Here is a 19004-nt window from a genome sequence, read left to right as displayed (position 1 = left end):
ATCCCATTTTATCAGTGAGAATTATCAATAATCTAAATGTATATAGAAAAATAAATATCTTGTATTGAAAAATATAAACTATTCAAATTAAAAATTACATATAGTTCGACTTACAATTAGACTGATTCTTAAAAAATAATGGGTATACAAATTTATGTCCACACATACAATTAGCTTATTTTTAAATCGATATCACCGCTGTGGCCATCGTGCCCGCAACGCACCAAAGCATGGCGTAAGAATCCAGTACCCACCTCCCACGAGTTCAGCTATCGACACAATTCGTAGGCAGGTTGAGAAATCTGGAAGAAGAATTGAATTTCGAATTTTACATTATTCGCGATTATAACGGCAGCGAAAACTTCTTCCAAATTGTCAAGCGTACACCGTAATTTATTAAAGAAACCGATACAGTACATCTACGTGTTTCTTACCCTCGATAAATATTAGAAACAGCAAAGCCAGTCCCACAATCGTACTGAGTCCTCTGAGTGCTCTATTGGCACCTTTTGCTCCGAGTAGATCACGGAGTGCACTTTCCTCCGCAACAGAACAACCGCCTATACTCACTCCTCCAACGAAAGCCCAAAGTAAAAACCATACATGCTTACTGCTGGAAACGATTCCTATTGTACAAAATGAACATTTTATATAAGTAGGTCAGGAATAATCTCTGATCAAGAATGTGCATGTTTATAGAGTGACAGAGAATATTTTCAATACCATAGAAATTGCACCGACACGGTTCCTCTATTTACTTATGGTTGCTTTAAATATAATTAATTGGGTATTACTAACCCCAGAGCGCAGCGCTTCCAAGCCAGCACATGGTTCCAAAATAAACGCTTCGCCATCGCGCAGTCTTGGGACTCCAAATAGAAGCTGCACCAGGTAGAAACGTCCCTAGACCGATGACGGTAGTCAACGTGACGGACTGACCGAGGGTGGTGAACCCCTGGCCTTGGGTCATGGCCATAGACGGAGAAAGCACGAGGAGGGAAAACGCGCAGCCCTTGATGGAAAACCAAGTAACAACGGCACTCCAGAACTTGATTAGTCGCAGTGATCGAAATTCTTCGAGCCAGGTGGTCGTGGAAGAACCACTAGGGGTGACGAATAGATTTATATCATCCTCCGGCTCGTCGTAAGAGTACGAATTACTCCCTTCACTGAAAAGAGGTGTTGGGATTGGTTCTCCGGTAGTTGTCCCATCATTCTCTTCTGTTTCATTTCTGAATTCTTCCTCCAGATTCGGAAAGCTCAGTGTCTCGTCGGGGGTTTCTCGAATGCTCAATTCGTTGTCCTCCTCGGAGATGAGCAGACGGTACGGCGTTGTTCTCTGGAGTACCGGGGCGTCGAAGGCACAAGCACCAAGGATGCCGGGTAAAAGGGCCGTGGAGAGAAGCAGGAGGCCCGTTTGAAGCCCGGTGTTTTGCAACAGCATGTATGCGTATCCAGGCATCATCGCGATGCCAAGAGAAAACGATATTCGCTTCAACGTCAATACTAGAACTAATCTCGTCCGAAAATGTCTTCGTAGAAGATTCTCGCTCTGCAACAGCACCGTGCTTGCGCCTATCCCCATAACAGCGCCGGCACTCAACCGCGCAAGATAAGCTCCGACTCCTCCTGTCTCGAGGTATCCCGATGCTAGGATGCCGATCGCAAGCAGAGCTACTCCTGTCAGCCCTACGAAACGTGGTACTGTGGCAAGGTTTACAATCGTACGGCTCCATGGATCTAACGATAAATTCAAAATTAATAGTAATGATGGAAGACCTAAAGAATTCTACGATAAACTAGTATAGTATTACACAAAGTGTTACACAATATTTTGAGACTGGATATTTTTTTGTGCAATAAATCACTATTTCAGTTAGGCGACAAGTTTGCTTCGTATATCAGCAGCTGTTGGTCCTACGAGGTTTGGGATGCCTTTTTTGGGTACCTTGGGGTTCAATTAGTCTAGAAATCGTTATTAGAATCGATTCTGGGACAAAAAGTTTCTGTCTCCAAAATCGCAAGAAAGGGAGCCATTATATCCCTCTTCTACGTTTCGTGCAAGGTATACAGTTTTACGTTCGTCTTATAGGGGTTCAAAGCTTCCATAAATGAATGACAATATACACTGCAGAATATTTCTCATTCCATCATAATGATGATGATTATTCAAATATAACTAGAATTCTCATGCAGTGCCCACAACTTTTTCACGGATGTTATTATTCGTGGTTTTGACCGGCCAGAATAGTGATCCAGCATCCTCCATCGTCACTTTGTGGATACCTTGGTAAACATTTTTTTGCTCCAAAATACCAACCAGATAAGAAACAAGTTCACTTATACGTCTTTCTTCCATAATTTACAATATTGTTCTGTTTTCTTTGTTGATCGTTTTTGTTTTGTTTTATTTTATCTTAATTTTGATTTTAATCTACTAAATGTACTTGGTATAACTACCAATAAAATAATTCAAATGTATACGAGTATTCCTGAAACTTTGTAGCTGGGATCATATTTTTCCCGGGCGACAAGCCTGACTCGCACACTACCCTAGAAACGGCACTTATTACTGAAGAACATCATATGACTTAATATTTTAACGACAAAATAATATTGGACAACTTATATATTTGGCATAAGTATCATAGACCGCTTTTGCTCATCACGAATTAGGAAAATATGAATAATAGTCGGTTAACATTTGTTATACTTTAACACCACGTTTTATACTGGTGGTTAAATATGGATTCAGCAATTGGAGCATAACTAATAGTCCTCATATATTTCCAGGTTCAAAGTAAGGAGTGTGTTTAGACAGCTGCACATTTTTCCATCCATTCGGTCGTTATAATAACGCTAATACAAAAGTAAGGCACGTCGTGAAAGGATACGGCAATGTGCTTTTTCAATTTCATTATAAAGAATTTTCTTCCTGTTTTAAGGTTTAATTGTGTATTACCTTGTTATTTTCAGATTATGAAAAATAAAGCACGGTAGAATATTACAACAACGGTCAAAACACAACGATTGTTTCGGAGTTCACTTTTCCAATAAAGAGAGAAAAATTCTTCCTATGAAATGGCCGAATTCTACAAAACGCTGAACTAATGAAAAGATAGTTCATCCGAAAACTATCGAAAGCCTACGTGTATCGTAAAATTTTAATAATTTATTTAGCTACTGTATTTGAATAAATTGCAGTGTCTTATTAAAAAGTGTTCCAATTACCGGCTAAACTCCAGAAAGCGGTAAACAGTATCGGCGTGAGGGTGACGCTCCCCTTCCAAAGATAGATATCTGGTTCCGAATCGCTGTGCAAATAACTCAAGACGACGCCATACATCGACAGGACACTAGGAACCGTGATCTGCAAATGTGCGAACCTTAAACATGGATTTATTAAATAGGTATTGAGTGCAACACACGTTTGTGCATGTTAGATAATACCATAAATAATTGCGATTTATCATAGTGTAGAATATAATGATGACGTAGTGATTATTTCAAATGCAATTTTTATCACATGGAACCCAGGTAAAAGCACTCATTTTACAATGTATGGTTTTATTTAGGTTGAAAATATTATTCTGGAAATTATCTAGACAATTTTTTGTTATTTGAGCAAATTCACGAAAAGTCATAAACTGCGTATTATCTGTACCGGCGTTAAATAGATGTGGAATTCGTAGGTAATGAGGCTAACATCGCAATAAATTAGATAAACTTGCGAATCATCAATCTTACTTATAAGTGTTAGCAACTCTCGGATTCTCAAATTTACAAATTTTTAATGAATGATGTACGTGGCACTAATTTCACGAAAAGTCAGCAGATTGTAACACGATAATCAATTCATTTTGGTGCAACGTACATTATGAGATGGTGGATAGTCCATTATAATGACTTAATCCGAGTATCCATCTCACAGATTTGATTATTGACAGTAGCATTTTTTTTTTTTTAACACTAAGGCTAACGGTGACTTACATTGCAATTAATGTATTTTCATTATTATGCTACTCTATGAATTTAATCTAGATTTCTCGGCTGGATTAAGAGGTGATGGAACCTACTATACTATGCTACGTATAACGTGCAGCAAGAAATCCGTACAATCATTCTTATTTATTTTATTTTTTTATCTTGTTATCTGAAAAGGTTTGGGATTTGACGTACAACATGGGCGAGACGCTTACCTGAATCATGATAATACCGAGAAACACGAGCCAGGAATAACCACCATCGGGAATTGTGGGGCCCAATTCCGCCATCGACGTGACCACGTTGTCCAAACGAAGACGTTGAGTACGGGGCATTGTCACCCCTCACCATTCAACCACCCCCCAAAAAATCTCTGCGTCTACACGCGAACAACAAAATCCAGAAATAGCAGCACTCCGAGCGACCGCGGATAATTAACCCAGCCATCGGTGAGTCCGACTAAATGAGGTGGCAGACCGTATCTAATCTTGGAGGTTTGTGATAACATTGGTACAGGTGGCACAGCGGGGCAAGGGGATCAATGGCGACTTGCCTGCATGGTTATTACAACGTATATGTCGCTCTCACGTATCGGGTAGTCACCTAAGCGTTTGATTTCTCTAGATGCTTGTTTTAATCGCGTAGGCAGTTCAAGAATGTCGCTGAACTTGATTGTGTGAAAATATCAAGTTCAAGATTTCCAAAATCATAGAAGATCTCAGTCTCTGTTCATTTGAACGCTGTATTCTGAAACCGCAAGTCACGTTTATCTCGTGCGTTTTTCTGTTATGACAGCTGTCATAACATTTTTTACCTCTTGCATTCAAGGACAAAAAAATTAAATGCTGCACATTTTTGCTAGCTGTGTTGTGAGCGTTGGATACACTTATAATCAGTACTGTAATCTTTGGCAAATTATCATTCATTTTTTTTAATTAATAAGTAAAGTAAGTCGTTTAATTCTCCGTGTTCTATGCATGGTAGATACAGATGATTCCTGCGGTGAAATCTTCAAAATGTATCGACACGGATTACAAAATACCCAAGTACGATAAGGTTGCGCGATTATCGCCATTATTATACAATTGAAGAATTCTTTTTACCAAAATATAATTTATTTTTTCAAATCTTAGACGAAGACAATCTGTCATATAATCTGCATTCGGTGGCCCTTCAAGAGTCATTTTCGGTCTCGGAGATACGATCCCGGCAGAGAATGCATAAAAAACGCCGATCCCCAAATTTCAAAATGCCAACGAAATTTCAGCATCACTCGCTTCTTAACGCCCATCGATACACGAGTTTTTGAATCCAGTTGTAACTTGGATGCCGGGGGTCGTTCGAAAGGGCAATAATATTTAAATAAGATGCTTGTTCGTAAAATTTTTAACACCAGGTACTCTGACAGTTAGATAGCCGGAGGAAATTTACAATTTACTTCGTATAGCGAGGCTGTACAATTCCTCACAAATATAATTATACGCTATTCTATATTACGATAATTTAAGACGTCTTTGATTTTGATCCTCCAGATGATTGTAATCTTTCGGTGGAAGAATTTTATCCTATTTCTTCGACGTTCCATCGCAGACTGACAATGAGTCAAATCGGTATATCCGATAATATTCCGAATCTTAACTGTTACTCACCGTCAGTAACATTTGAAGGGGCAAGGGCCCACGATCAGTTCTCGGGCGGTGCATCGTGCGTTGCGCTGATTGGTTGACGGAGCAGTGGTAGGGATCGTGGCGTTTGAGCGGATAAAAACTGCGCGCGGCGTACGACAGGGCACAGTTGCATCCTTGAGGTGGTCGTGTCACGGTCGTAGGAAGTACACTCGCGATTATCCAAGTCCCCGGACAAGCAACAAGATGACTGGTCGTGGAAAGGGAGGTAAGGGATTGGGCAAAGGAGGTGCAAAGCGTCACAGGAAGGTGCTTCGCGACAACATCCAGGGCATTACCAAGCCAGCCATTCGTCGGTTGGCCCGACGTGGCGGCGTCAAGCGAATCTCAGGTCTAATTTACGAAGAGACTCGCGGTGTCCTCAAGGTCTTCCTTGAGAACGTGATTCGTGACGCTGTGACCTACACGGAGCACGCGAAAAGGAAGACCGTCACCGCTATGGACGTCGTCTATGCCTTGAAACGCCAGGGACGCACCCTCTACGGTTTTGGCGGTTAAACCGCAACGCCACATACATGTCTGCGACTAGGACAAATCGGCCCTTTTTAGGGCCAACAATATTAGTCCAATGCAAAGAATCGAATTTCACATCACATAACGGCTATTCAATTGGTTCATAGATTATATGCCATACGTAACACTTATTCTCTTTGGCCTATCTTAACCGTAGAACTGAATCAGATATAATACTCTTCACTTGATAGAGTGCGTATATTTGCATCTGTAATTTATGGCGGTCGTGTGAAAGGTGATTCGTTTTTATGATAATTACCATCATACGAATTATTCAAAGAAATAATCTAATTTAATGTTCCATTCGTACAAATATTTCGGAATGATGACAAGTGCAGCTTGCATTTTTCACTTCCACGACTTTCTTCAGTGCAAGCAACCAATTATACTATACTTTATCTGAAAGAAAAGTTGTGAATCTGAAGAAATTTTCGGCTAAAATTGTCGAAAACTAGTACTTTTTCCGATCAAGTTGAACGAACGAAGTGGTAAACTAATAATACTACAGATTCAGGTATAATGTACGCTATTCACTCCACTTTGGTGAAATACGTGTTCCGTCATATCTCGGATGGTAAAAGATGCACTTATATTGCAACAATTCTCCCAGCCTAGCGCGATCCTGTCCTTAGATAGAAGCCCAAAACGAATTACAGAGAATATGTACGGAACATTCAACCAAAAAACTCCAATTCTTGCAAGTATTGACTATTTCCGGAGCAGGCATGCGCACTGCATAGTAGCATTTCGGATCAATGGTTTTTTTTACTGTGAGGTAAGAATTAGAGGTGAGTCAATTTGAATTGCTGTGAATTCGATTCTAGTTGTTGCTGCCGAGTAATTTAGGAAGCTGCAACTTGTTAGTAATAAACATTCAATTAGCTTCACGTGGGAAGCAGTTCAAAATCCAACATTTTCAGGACACAAGGGGCTGACTACATCACACCTGGCAAAAATCAAAATTTTGTTTCGTCGCACTACTTCGTACATTCTATGTATATTACTCAATACCAAACCTCTTAATTTTTTTCTTACGGAAAATCGCAGGATGTTGTTTGTAAATTGATAACACACTAAGTTAGTTACTAGGTAGTATTGAAGGTATGAAAAAATTGTCATTAATCGGCATTTTTCATGAAAGGTTACTGAAAAAATCCTATTTTCAGGCTGGATTACCTGGCAAATTCAGGGAATTTCAGATTCTAAAAGGAGTACGAACTCTGTAAGAGCATCTTACGAGAGCGGCCATTTGAAAAAATTCTTTAGTAGTAATGTATTGATCACAAACATCTCGTTTATGGATACACGTCAAATAGAAGTAAGTCAGATCATACGGTGTAGTGACAGAGCTCTGACTACACGAGAAATTCAACGTGAATTTATATGATCAATGATTTACTATACTATTATATGTATAGCAATTTCAAACGTAATATTGAACACAAACTGGTGTTGACACGAATTTGATAAAAATATTAGTAGAGATGTATTCATAGTGTGTGATGCACACACTGCAGAAGTGATATGTATAGAAATCGGTTATTAGCCCCGTGTTTGGTATGAAAAATTCTTTCGCTTTCAATAATTTGGTGGCCCTGAAAAGGGCCGGTGGTTTATAAGGTGTAACCAATTTACGCATTACGCCTTTTTCTCGGTCTTCTTTGGCAGAAGAACAGCCTGAATATTCGGCAGAACTCCACCTTGAGCAATAGTAACTCCCGAAAGAAGCTTGTTCAACTCTTCGTCATTGCGGATTGCCAGTTGCAGATGTCGCGGGATAATTCTGGTCTTTTTGTTATCACGAGCAGCGTTGCCAGCCAATTCGAGAACTTCAGCGGCCAGATACTCCATCACCGCAGCCAAATACACAGGCGCCCCGGCGCCGACGCGCTCAGCGTAATTTCCCTTACGAAGCAATCGATGGATACGTCCCACAGGGAATTGGAGTCCAGCACGACTGGAACGGGACTTTGCCTTTCCCTTGACTTTGCCGCCTTTGCCACGACCGGACATGACGTCTAACGTAAGATTGAAATAGACTTATTAAAGTATGACGAACGGAGCGCTCGCGACGTCGAAGTGTGTCTGTGCCCAGTTGGGTGGCCGCGTAGGACTTTATACCTTCGACTCACCCCCTGCGGGCCAATCAGTTTGCCGCGTCGCCTCCGGCGCGCTCCGATTGGCCCGGTCAACGAGAACTAGCGCTGCATAAATAGACTGCGGCGTCAAAAATCCGGCACAGTTCACTATAGACTTCGAAACTTGACCGTATCAAGTAGGATCGTGATCGCAACCGAAAATGCCACCCAAGGCTAGTGGTAAAGCTGCTAAAAAGGCTGGAAAGGCCCAAAAGAACATTTCCAAGGGAGACAAGAAGAAGAAACGTAAGAGGAAGGAGAGTTACGCTATTTACATATACAAGGTCCTGAAGCAGGTCCATCCTGATACTGGAATATCGAGCAAAGCGATGAGCATCATGAACAGCTTCGTCAACGACATCTTTGAACGCATTGCTGCGGAAGCGTCCCGTCTTGCTCATTATAACAAACGCTCCACCATTACGTCTCGGGAAATTCAAACTGCTGTTCGACTCTTGCTACCTGGTGAACTCGCCAAGCACGCTGTCAGTGAAGGAACCAAAGCAGTGACCAAATACACTAGCTCCAAGTGAGCAGCTGCTCCCTGCATACACATCGGCTCTTTTAAGAGCCACCACTTATTTTGAAATGACAGAAAACGAAATCGACACTTGCTGGATATCATTCCCCATGAACCCATATTTTCCATCCCACGATAGTTGTAGACAGAATATGTTGTCTCGTACATTCGTTATCAATTATGAACATATATGCATAATTTCGAATGTCATCAAAAACTGAACAATATTAAGAGTTTCCGAATTCAATCTTCACTCAAAAGTATACTGAGAATATTTAACAATCTTCAACTGTAACTTATCTTATATGTGAATTCTCATTATCAATTAAACATGTACGGATAGGAAACTCATTAGCTATTTATGTAATGTTTTACTCGTGATAAATCGAATTAAATTAAATTGAATATCCAATATTATACAAATAGATGAAAACGAAAGTCAGAAGATATTTCTGACGTGCATAGTATGGAATTGCATTTAAATATCCAACTACGAATGCCACACAATCTATTACTGAGAGTTTAAAATTTACTATCTTCATAACAAGATTAGAAAAACTCATATAAATAATACAGTAAAAGAAACATTTCAATACACCAAATATACTTTCTTAGATGGTGGCAATTAAATATTTTCTTAATATACTGTATTAATATAGTTTAATACAAATAAGGATGAGAAGACTTTCATTAACGTTAACTTGATTAAAGAAGAATATACGCAACAGTTATAAAGGAAATAAAATTAAGTTTTAGGAAACTCCTGCCTGCTGAGATTCATCACATACGTGAAAGCACACAACAATGGTCCAGTCTGTCAGGCTAGGTCAATTATCTCGTATAGGTAATGAATATCACGTAACGCCAGATTTATCAGTCCATGTATATGTATACGGTGGCAAGAGATCGGGAATATTGACAATATTCAGGGAACGTCGTCGAACGGGGAAATTAATATTGTTCAGTTTTTATACCCCTTTACTTCTGGTATACAATTTATGGCACTGTTGCTTGCAAAAGTCGCTCAACATTTCGTAAGTCCGGCGGCAAAAGGTTATGTGAAAATATTTATTATACTATCTTCAATAATATACCCAAATGCCAGATTTTGATTTTTCAATGCAAGTTTTCAGGAGATGTCAGACGTCAACGATACGTAGTGTGGGAGAGGGCGTTCAGAGATAGCTCTGAAGTTATCGCTGTTCATTATCGTTTTTATACAATCCAAGTAAAAAACATAGCTTTTCCAAGTTGAAACAAACTACCTACATATTTTCACATTTATTTGGAATATTGAATACGCTTACCAAACGATGTTTAAGTACCTTGAACTGCAGCCATGAAAAGGTTTTCATTAAACGTGTTTTCAGTTCATCATCCTCTCCGAGAATCAATACGGTACAAGATCCTATAGATTACATTCGGCTCCATAGTGATGCGGCTCTTCACACGATTGAATTACTTTCCGTATCAAGCACCCGATTATTAAATGCTGGTTAAGAATATCATAGTAGTCCGTTCATAATGTAAGTGCTCCAAATGATGTTGAGTAACGAAACATTTGACAGATTTGTCCTTTCTATGCATTACGTCATCGTCGATGGGGTGCTTAGGGCGCAGTGTTAAATTCGGATCATTTATAGCGCATTGTGCAAAACTAATGCCATGATATAACATTAAACTTTTGCAGAAAAATTTTACTAGAATATGTATATGTATTCAATGTGATTGTATTTTTATATCATTAGATGTGCGCAAGTTTCGAAACATAAAGCTAATTAACTTGAAATTTACATCGTAGATGGATACATCCAATCGCGAGTTTATATTTGTATAAAGTGCATATACATAGAAATATAAGGTTCTATGCATGACTTCAGGTATTTGAAATAAGTTTTTAACTTATTCACAAGTCACTATCATTGGTACCGATGAATTAGACCGTTAAAGTATTCATTGAAATTACAACAACTTTTGAATTTTATACGTTTAACCATCTGAGTCACACCTCGAGCTTTCGTCGTCCTTAGTTGACTGCTCGCAACCATGCCGATTTCAGAACGAGCCGCTGATTTTCCTCGAATAACTGTAGGTCTGGATTTTTCTCGAGAATATAGACTAAGGCTTCCTCTAACTAGACGTCTATTTGGCGACGATGCATGCTCATCCTCCAGGTCGATAATCGCATTACCGTCAGTCTTGGTGCGGTAGCCGCTAAGACGCACGCTCGAAGACAGTCGTAAATTTCGCAGACTCAGAGAATCCGGATTACTGCAAAGTTTAATGAGCTGCTTGCTCAAAGTATGTGATCTCTGGTGATTAAGTAACATCGATTGATTTTCACCGCCATCAGTGAGAGACCTGGTGGTCGAGTGATCACCAGGTGCCACGAGCTCGAGGGTTGATTGAAGAGCTCGAGTGAAATGCTGCGGGGTCTCTCTCCATGGTCCGCGCTCTGCGATCGTATCGAGCCGTTGCTGTCCGCTGCGCCATTTACACGACACGAGCTGTACAGTGTACTTTGCATCGGTTCTTGTAGAATTTTGGATCGCGGACCGAGAATACTGAATCAGGGAACCCTAGTAATTTCGAATTATCAAACATATTGCCACAATCAGCCATGGCAGATAAAGTAGCTTCGCCAGCAGCACCCGCAAGCTCTGGAGGAAATAATTCCGAGGCTCAGGCTGCGCCGGCCAAAAAAGCTACCGCAGCATCGAAGGCGAAGCCTCGTGCCAAGCCGGCACATCCACGCACTTCGGATATGGTGAACGCAGCGATTACGAATCTGAAGGAACGAGGCGGCTCCTCGCTCCAAGCGATAAAGAAATATATTGTCGCAACGTATATGGTAGATGCCGAGAAGCAGGCACCTTTTATAAAGAGGTATTTGAAATCTGCTGTGACTACGGGAATTCTGACACAGACTAAAGGGAAGGGTGCCTCGGGTTCGTTTAAAATGGCCGCAGCGAAATCCGAAGCCCCGAAGGTGAAAGCGAAGGCGAAACCGAAAACTGCAGCTCCAAAATCTGCTGCACCGAAAAAGAAGCCGGCCGTAGGCGCCTCGGCTGTTGCCCCAGCTACAAAACCACGAGCACCAAAGAAGGTTCCAGCTGCAAAGAAAACTGGTGGAGCTGCAACGGAAAAACTCGCAAAGACACCAAAGAGTCCGGCTGTCAAGGCGGCCAAACCGAAGAGCCCATCCAAGGCGAAAAAGGCTGCTAAAGCGCCGACGAGCAAGCCAAAGGCACCAAAACCAAAGAAAGCCGCTACTGCAGCAGCTGCACCAAAAACCGTTAAACCTGCCGCCAAAAAACCAGCTGCCCCGAAAAAAAAGTGAGCGCGCACAACAATATCACCTGCATTGGCAGCTGAAACAGAAAAACGCAAACGGCCCTTGTAAGGGCCACAATTCATTCTTTTGCAAATGAACTGGTTCCGAACTGCAGCTGAATAAAATTTTATACTGACTTTGGGCTTAGTCATGTTAAGGGAGTAATAAATTGTTCCCAATGACAATGTATTTACTCACTCTTGCTTGTATAATTTTTTTAATCTAGTACTTGGATGCCGAGAATTGTTTTAATTTTTTGGTTGTATTTTAAATGAAGATTCAAGTTTGACATATTGACTGGTTTTTATAGATTGTCGAAATGATGAACAGAATTTGTGATCCCACATTTCTTACAAAAGAGAAGTAAAATGTTACCAAAATTTGAATTTTAATGAGGATATTAATTGCATAAACGGTTCATACTTAATATTCGGTATTATAACAAATTTTGTTACCGAGTACAGACCCAATCTGATTTAATGCGTTTTACTAGAAAAAGACACTCGAAATAAATAAAATCAAAAGCTACCATGTTCGTCTTACAATGATCGATTCTATTGCTGAAAGACAATTCATTAATTGTAAGTTTCAATTCGTCGAAAGTCAACGAACTTAAAATCAATTTCAAATCTAGTGCCAAATTTCTAAACGTTTCCCTCTGTCGGGCGTGGGCACCTTTCAGTATTGCTAACATGCAAGGACTCAGATTCCACGGTTTATCGATTCTCTCGGAATTTGCCTCGACTGTTATATGTATGTATTTCTCAGCGGGTCAATTTTACGAATCTTGTATTACTTTGATTACAGCCAAATTTCACTATTGTAACACTGATTACTTCACTCAGTTGACAATGCGACGAATCTTAGGATACCGGAGGTCGCTAATACCGCCTGTACTCCGTGAAAAAGAAAATGCGCGTTGTACATCGATTTACCTAGTTTTTTTCAGCCTTCTGGATGCAGAATCGGATTGAATAATAGGATGCCCGTTGAAAAGTACCAATAGCAACTTGAATATTAGTATTGGAGCATATTTTAGGTGGTGTGGAAGTTTGAGGCAGCAGAGAATAATCGTTTTAATTAATTTTTTTACTAAAAACGTAAAGTAAGTCGATTCCTTCTCCGTGATGTATACACGGTAGATACAGATGATACATGTGGTGAAATCTTCAAAATGTATCGACACGGATTACGAAATACCCAAGTACGTTAAGGTTGCGCGATTTCGCCATTATTATACAGTTGAAGAATTATTTTAACCAAAATATGAATTTGTTCAAATGTTAGACGAAGACAATTTATCACATAATCTGCATTCGCTGGCCTTTCAAGAGTCATTTACGGTCTCGGAGATACGATCCCGGCAGAGTATACATAAAAAGCGCCGATCCCCAAATTTGAAAATGCCGACGAAATTTAAGCGTCACTCGCTTCCTAACGACCATCTACATACGAGTTTTTGAATCCAGTTATAACTTGGATGCCGGGAGTCGTTCGAAAGAGCAATAATATTTAAATAAGATGCTTGTTCGTAAAATTTTTAACACCAGGTACTCTGACAGTTAGATAGCCGGAGGAAATTTACAATTTACTTCGTATAGCGAGGCTGTACAATTCCTCACAAATATAATTATACGCTATTCTATATTACGATAATTTAAGACGTCTTTTATTTTGATCCTCCAGACAGTGTTCCCAACCCGTCCGTGGGGGGCTATGTGACCAGGGCCGTAGCATTATAGTACCGAACAAAAAATTATAGTACTTTTTTGAAAATGTTAATAATGCAATAAAATCACGGAATATTATTTTTATAAGTATATTATCCCTATCCATTACAATACGCGTGCGTACTTACATTTAATTGTACGAATGACCAGAAGGTACTTATTTGAATTATTTTTGTACACACTAGGAATGACGGCAGGAACTGGCGGGAAGCGGGAAACGGGGCGCTCAAATCAACACCAACGCGCCTGAGCCCGAACCGTGCATGTCAGCGCCCTTCGCAATAATGTGGTTAAAATTAAAAACCACATTATGGTGAATGGCGCTGACAATTTTTTGCCTAGCGCGAAAAGATTTGAATACGTTTCTTTTGAAAAGTATTAAAAATCTTTTTTTTTCGAAAAGTATTAAAGAATTTTGTCCCGCCAGTTTTTGTATTACAAAAAAAAACTTCTTTTTATACAAATTTCCAAATTATAGTAGATTTCCGTCACATAATGAAAGTTCTATGTTACATAGTACGAAGTTCATATTTATGTGACATCTACTATAATTATGTGACGGTTGGGAACACTGCCTCCAGATGATTGTAATCTTACGGTGGAAGAATTTTATTCTATTTCTTCGACGTTCCATCGCAGACTGACAATGAGTCAAATCGGTATATCCGATAATATTCCGAATCTTAACTGTTACTCACCATGAGGAACAACATTTGAAGGGGCAAGGGCCCACGATCAGCTCTCGGGCTGTGCATCGTGCGTTGCGCTGATTGGTTGACGGAGCAGTGGTAGGGATCGTGGCGTTTGAGCGGATAAAACCTGCGCGCGGCGTACGACAGGGCACAGTTGCATCCTCGAGGTGGTCGTGTCACGGTCGAAGGAAGTACACTCGCGATTATCCAAGTCCCCGGACAAGCAACAAGATGACTGGTCGTGGAAAGGGAGGTAAGGGATTGGGTAAAGGAGGTGCAAAGCGTCACAGGAAGGTGCTTCGCGACAACATCCAAGGCATCACCAAGCCGGCCATTCGTCGGTTGGCCCGACGTGGCGGCGTCAAGCGAATCTCAGGTCTCATTTACGAAGAGACTCGCGGTGTCCTCAAGGTCTTCCTTGAGAACGTGATTCGTGACGCTGTGACCTACACGGAGCACGCGAAGAGGAAGACCGTCACCGCTATGGACGTCGTCTATGCCTTGAAACGCCAGGGACGCACCCTCTACGGTTTCGGCGGTTAAACCGCAGCGCCACATACATGTCTACGACAATGGCAAATCGGCCCTTTTTAGGGCCAACAATATAGTCCAATGCAAAAAGATAGAAATTTTCACATTCTATAGTGACGATTGTAGACAAGTTTCGTGACAACAATATTTCTGCCTTTCATATTTACGGCAAGTTCAGGATTTCAGAATAATTGAGCTATAGGTTCTCACTTCCTTTCGGAATGATGCAGAAATTATATTCAAACTAGTTTCATTTCTACACTACACACTGTTAAACCTCAGCATGGATAACGTTACACATTTCTTATTTACAACTTGCTTAAACTCGATTTCGATTGAAAAGTGAAAATACGTGACCAAATAATTTTTTTCTGAACTACTGAAATATAAGGCAAGAAAAAAAATTGAATTTACGGATCTTCTGTCAATATCGATTCTATTATTACATGCTTTTTCACGGTTCTTGTATGTAGATAATTATGAAGTTTGTCAAACCTAAGTAAAGCGGCTTATTTTTTTTCTTGTTGGATCAACTCAAGGCAATATCAAAAATGAAACACGATTTTCTGAGAAATATTGGATTATTGTGCCATAGAATCATTTCACAAGTTTGTGACGATCAGTTATTTTCATCAAACCGACATTCACTGAAATCGTGGAAAATGTTTTTTCAGAATCCAGATCACTTGAACCGGTCCGTTTTGATTGCGACGGGCAATTTTGGAGTCACCAAAAGAATATATAGTTTTTTAGTGATGGGTTAGCAACTTGCGAACTAGATAATGGGATTTAGTATATTCGACTGGAAGGAGACTATTTTTGGAATATTGGAATTTACTTTCAAAATAAATTGCAAATAGTGTCTATAATTGAATTCCTGTTCAAATAACGCTCATGTTTGCCGGATACCAAGTCCTTGCATAGTTAATCGTAACCGGATGACGATGGACGTCTACTTCATACAAAAGGTCTGAGTCAAGTATAATTTATTCGTCACGCACATTCAGATGCAATTCAGATAAAAATGAAATTCTCTCATGCCAATGGTTGTATGCCGGGCCCAACTACCATTTATGTAGGTACCTGCAACGAACCTGGGCAATTACGGTTTCAAGGTAGTGACCCAACAATGAACAATTCCTACAGTGGAAATCTGTGATAATATTCGAGTCAAAGTATTCATGATACCCTGATAAATTAACTGCGAGTCAGATTTCCACGAGTGAGCATATACATATTTTCGCGGTATTTTTGTAATCGAAATCTTTCCCAAGCCTAAGCATGAAACGAATTGTTGGCTCTGAAAAGAGCCTATGGTATAAGTCGAGCGTTGAGTGAGCGATTTGCATTTTTTTCTCTATCTTCTGCGGTATTCAATACTGACCGAGGTATGTCTTATACATTTTTAATCGCTCGATTCGTCATCTGAATCAATATCGGCGTTAACGTCGATAAATAATGGTTGCATATCGTCAATCATTCTATCTGCTATTTGATCGGATTCCCATAATTTTGTTTCTGCTTCTATCACGTGCCTGACGAAATTGCCCCAATGTTCCGTTGTAACGCGCTCAACTCCTTCTTTAAGTAATCGTTTCACGTCGTCAATTTCAAATTCTGTCTTATGGCTTTTCACATGATCTTTCACCATCGACCATGCCATTCCTATAGGGTTCAGCTCACAATGATATGGAGGCAATCTGAGCACAGTTTTGTTGTGCTCTTTAGCCTTCTCATCAGTTACGTATTTATTGGAATTATCTTTTATAAGAGAGACAATCTGCAATAGCTCAGGCTTCAACATTGACATATCAGCGACTTGACCTTTGCTCTTCAACCATTCAATTATTTCAATTTTTTTCCATGAAGAGTCGGGCGATTTCTCCAACTTCACAGAATGAGATGGAGCGTCATCCATGACAATAACTGCATTGTCCGCGAGCGATGGTAGAACCCTTTCAAACCATTCCAGGAATGTGTCGCCGTTCATCTCGTCGTGATAAACAGCAGTACATTTCTTGGATTCGAAACATGACAATCCATTCGGTACAAATCCAATTGAACTTCCAATATTCAGAACAATTAATCGCTTCCCCTTCCCAGAAGGATCAGACGATATTGACAGCCCTCGAAGGGAGGTATTTTTGACTTTCGAAGAAGCGTCACCGACGTTGACCCACGTTTCGTCCAAATAATATATAGGCCGTCCTTCTTTACGAAATTTTCGAATTGCTTTCAGGTAGTTTCGCCTCCAGAGAATGATGTCATCCCTTTCTATCAGAATACTATTATGTCGACGGGAAACGTAGGTGAAGTTTAGCTCGCTTAACAATTTCCAAAACATCGTGCGTTTAAAATTTGGTAGGTCTTTATCTTCGTTTACAGCACGCAGAACTTCTTTTAGTGTAGGGAATTCTTTCTTCAAATAAAATTCATGAACTTTTTTACGAATTGCATTTCGGTCAAATTCGTCGACCAAGTGGTTGCGGGACATACGGCGCTTCTTTTGATTTGGCGATGTAACCCTGCCAGTGTTCTCGTACTGTAGCAATGTATTCTTTATACTGAATATACCAAACCCAGTCCTTCTGGATAATATAGCATGTGCCTCTCTTTTCGTAATCCTAGGATTCTCTACCTTGAGATCTTTATACAGATTAACAATCACAATACGTTCTCGTTTGTGAACAACCTGTAATAAATTGAAAACAAAAAACGCGTTAAAAGGTACAATAACAGTAAAGTTAACCTCTTCCCGGCCGTCGTTCCATATTTCGAACGGGCACGTGCAAAATTCGGCCCGGATGAGTTTAAGATATTGGTTTGGCTTCACCAACTGCCAAATTGTTTTAGTGTTATTAGAAATTAATCATTTTTGTGTATCCTTAGTTACCTGCCCTCTCTTATTTGTACTTGGCGGAGATAATGAGCGGCCTTGCACATCCATGTTTTCTCCCATTGCTCCGATCTGAACATTAATATAAATTAGAAAAGAATAAAAGACTCGACGCTAAACCGTATTATATAACCACTAACGCTTGAATGTTGGAAATAGACCGTTGGGTTTAAGTGGTAAGTCGACAGCGCAATAGGTGGCTTTTGACCAAACCGGACGAATTCTATCGCTAAGTCGTTTTGTTCTCTCACTGAACGTAGCGCTCGTGACTCTGCCGTGTTTGGCGGCTGCGTAAGACTTTATAGTCTTCTGCGTGTACGGTGCGGCCCAATCGGCTTACCGCGCCATCTCTGCCGCTCTCTGATTGGCACGACTCGCCGGCGAGGTTCAACCGCGAGATTCGAAAACTGTGACACTTGTTGCGCAAATCGGTGCGTGCGTTAAGATCACATCCAAAAAGAAAAACTGAAGAGAAATACATACAAACTCGGATTTTAGAGAAGAAATTTTAGGCCGAAAAAGAGGAAACGGATGCTGACGGCCGATATCAACGAAACCTCATGTCAGAATATGGTTCAACAACATCGTATATGCAAAGTGATCTCCAAAGACATACGACGATATTGTTGAACAGAATTCTCAGAAACAATACTGTTCAACCAAATTCTGAGATAGGGTTTTATTGATCTCAGCTGCCCATGCATTCATCGATGGTTATTAAACTTTTCATAATGTGACCTGAAAATCTCATTTCCTAGCGGTAATTTTACTGAAACACGTAATACGCGTTTACATCAAGAGTTTGTTTTCCCAGAACGATAATATCTGGGGTAAGCTTTATAGTACCTGGATTCCAAGTATCTCTTGTCCCTCGTATTCCGAGTATTCTCAAAGGGTCGAGGATTAATTTTCTCCAATTGCGAGTGACCGTCATAAAGCGGTCAAGTACACGCGTTGCCCGCCTCGCGAAATTTTTTTGGC

At 40.2% G+C, this 19004-nt stretch overlaps 7 protein-coding genes across 8 annotated transcripts; 4 read left to right on the top strand and 3 right to left on the bottom strand.

Moving 5' to 3' along the window:
• Positions 1–59: 59 nt before the first annotated feature.
• Positions 60–4446, bottom strand: LOC124218120 (uncharacterized). 2 transcript variants are annotated; one of them, XM_046624548.1, is made up of 5 exons: positions 4200–4446; positions 3232–3370; positions 799–1740; positions 435–626; positions 60–302 (listed from the first exon to the last, which is right to left on the bottom strand). In XM_046624548.1, exons 1-5 carry the CDS (start codon positions 4317–4319, stop codon positions 193–195), a joined length of 1503 nt encoding a protein of 500 aa, XP_046480504.1. In that variant the 5' UTR covers positions 4320–4446; the 3' UTR covers positions 60–192. The 2 variants fall into 2 exon arrangements, with proteins under 2 accessions (XP_046480504.1, XP_046480505.1); XM_046624549.2 differs by having other exon boundaries at positions 3232–3386; positions 4200–4266.
• Positions 4447–5790: 1344 nt separating this feature from the next.
• Positions 5791–6192, top strand: LOC124216525 (histone H4). The gene has a single exon (XM_046621103.2). The coding sequence runs from the start codon at positions 5856–5858 to the stop codon at positions 6165–6167; it is 312 nt and encodes a 103-aa protein (XP_046477059.1). The 5' UTR covers positions 5791–5855; the 3' UTR covers positions 6168–6192.
• A 1617-nt stretch (positions 6193–7809) lies between these two features.
• Positions 7810–8262, bottom strand: LOC124216521 (histone H2A). Its single transcript, XM_046621100.2, has one exon. It carries the CDS (start codon positions 8193–8195, stop codon positions 7821–7823), a length of 375 nt encoding a protein of 124 aa, XP_046477056.1. The 5' UTR covers positions 8196–8262; the 3' UTR covers positions 7810–7820.
• A 177-nt stretch (positions 8263–8439) lies between these two features.
• Positions 8440–9879, top strand: LOC124216523 (histone H2B.3). Its single transcript, XM_046621101.2, has one exon. It carries the CDS (start codon positions 8482–8484, stop codon positions 8851–8853), a length of 372 nt encoding a protein of 123 aa, XP_046477057.1. The 5' UTR covers positions 8440–8481; the 3' UTR covers positions 8854–9879.
• Positions 9880–11256: 1377 nt separating this feature from the next.
• Positions 11257–12466, top strand: LOC124216520 (late histone H1-like). Its single transcript, XM_046621099.2, has one exon. It carries the CDS (start codon positions 11461–11463, stop codon positions 12178–12180), a length of 720 nt encoding a protein of 239 aa, XP_046477055.1. The 5' UTR covers positions 11257–11460; the 3' UTR covers positions 12181–12466.
• A 2310-nt stretch (positions 12467–14776) lies between these two features.
• Positions 14777–15139, top strand: LOC124216524 (histone H4). The gene has a single exon (XM_046621102.2). It carries the CDS (start codon positions 14828–14830, stop codon positions 15137–15139), a length of 312 nt encoding a protein of 103 aa, XP_046477058.1. The 5' UTR covers positions 14777–14827.
• On the bottom strand, positions 14977–18290 carry LOC124216519 (uncharacterized). Its single transcript, XM_046621098.2, has 3 exons — positions 18164–18290; positions 18021–18095; positions 14977–17819 (listed from the first exon to the last, which is right to left on the bottom strand). Exons 2-3 carry the CDS (start codon positions 18084–18086, stop codon positions 16533–16535), a joined length of 1353 nt encoding a protein of 450 aa, XP_046477054.1. The 5' UTR covers positions 18087–18095; positions 18164–18290; the 3' UTR covers positions 14977–16532.
• Positions 18291–19004: the final 714 nt, after the last annotated feature.

Source organism: Neodiprion pinetum, chromosome 4 (genome assembly GCF_021155775.2).
Source record: "Neodiprion pinetum isolate iyNeoPine1 chromosome 4, iyNeoPine1.2, whole genome shotgun sequence".
Classification (NCBI taxonomy): Eukaryota; Metazoa; Arthropoda; class Insecta; order Hymenoptera; family Diprionidae; genus Neodiprion; species Neodiprion pinetum.
Note: the sequence above shows the minus strand (reverse complement) of the source record. Positions and strands in the feature narration are given on the sequence as shown.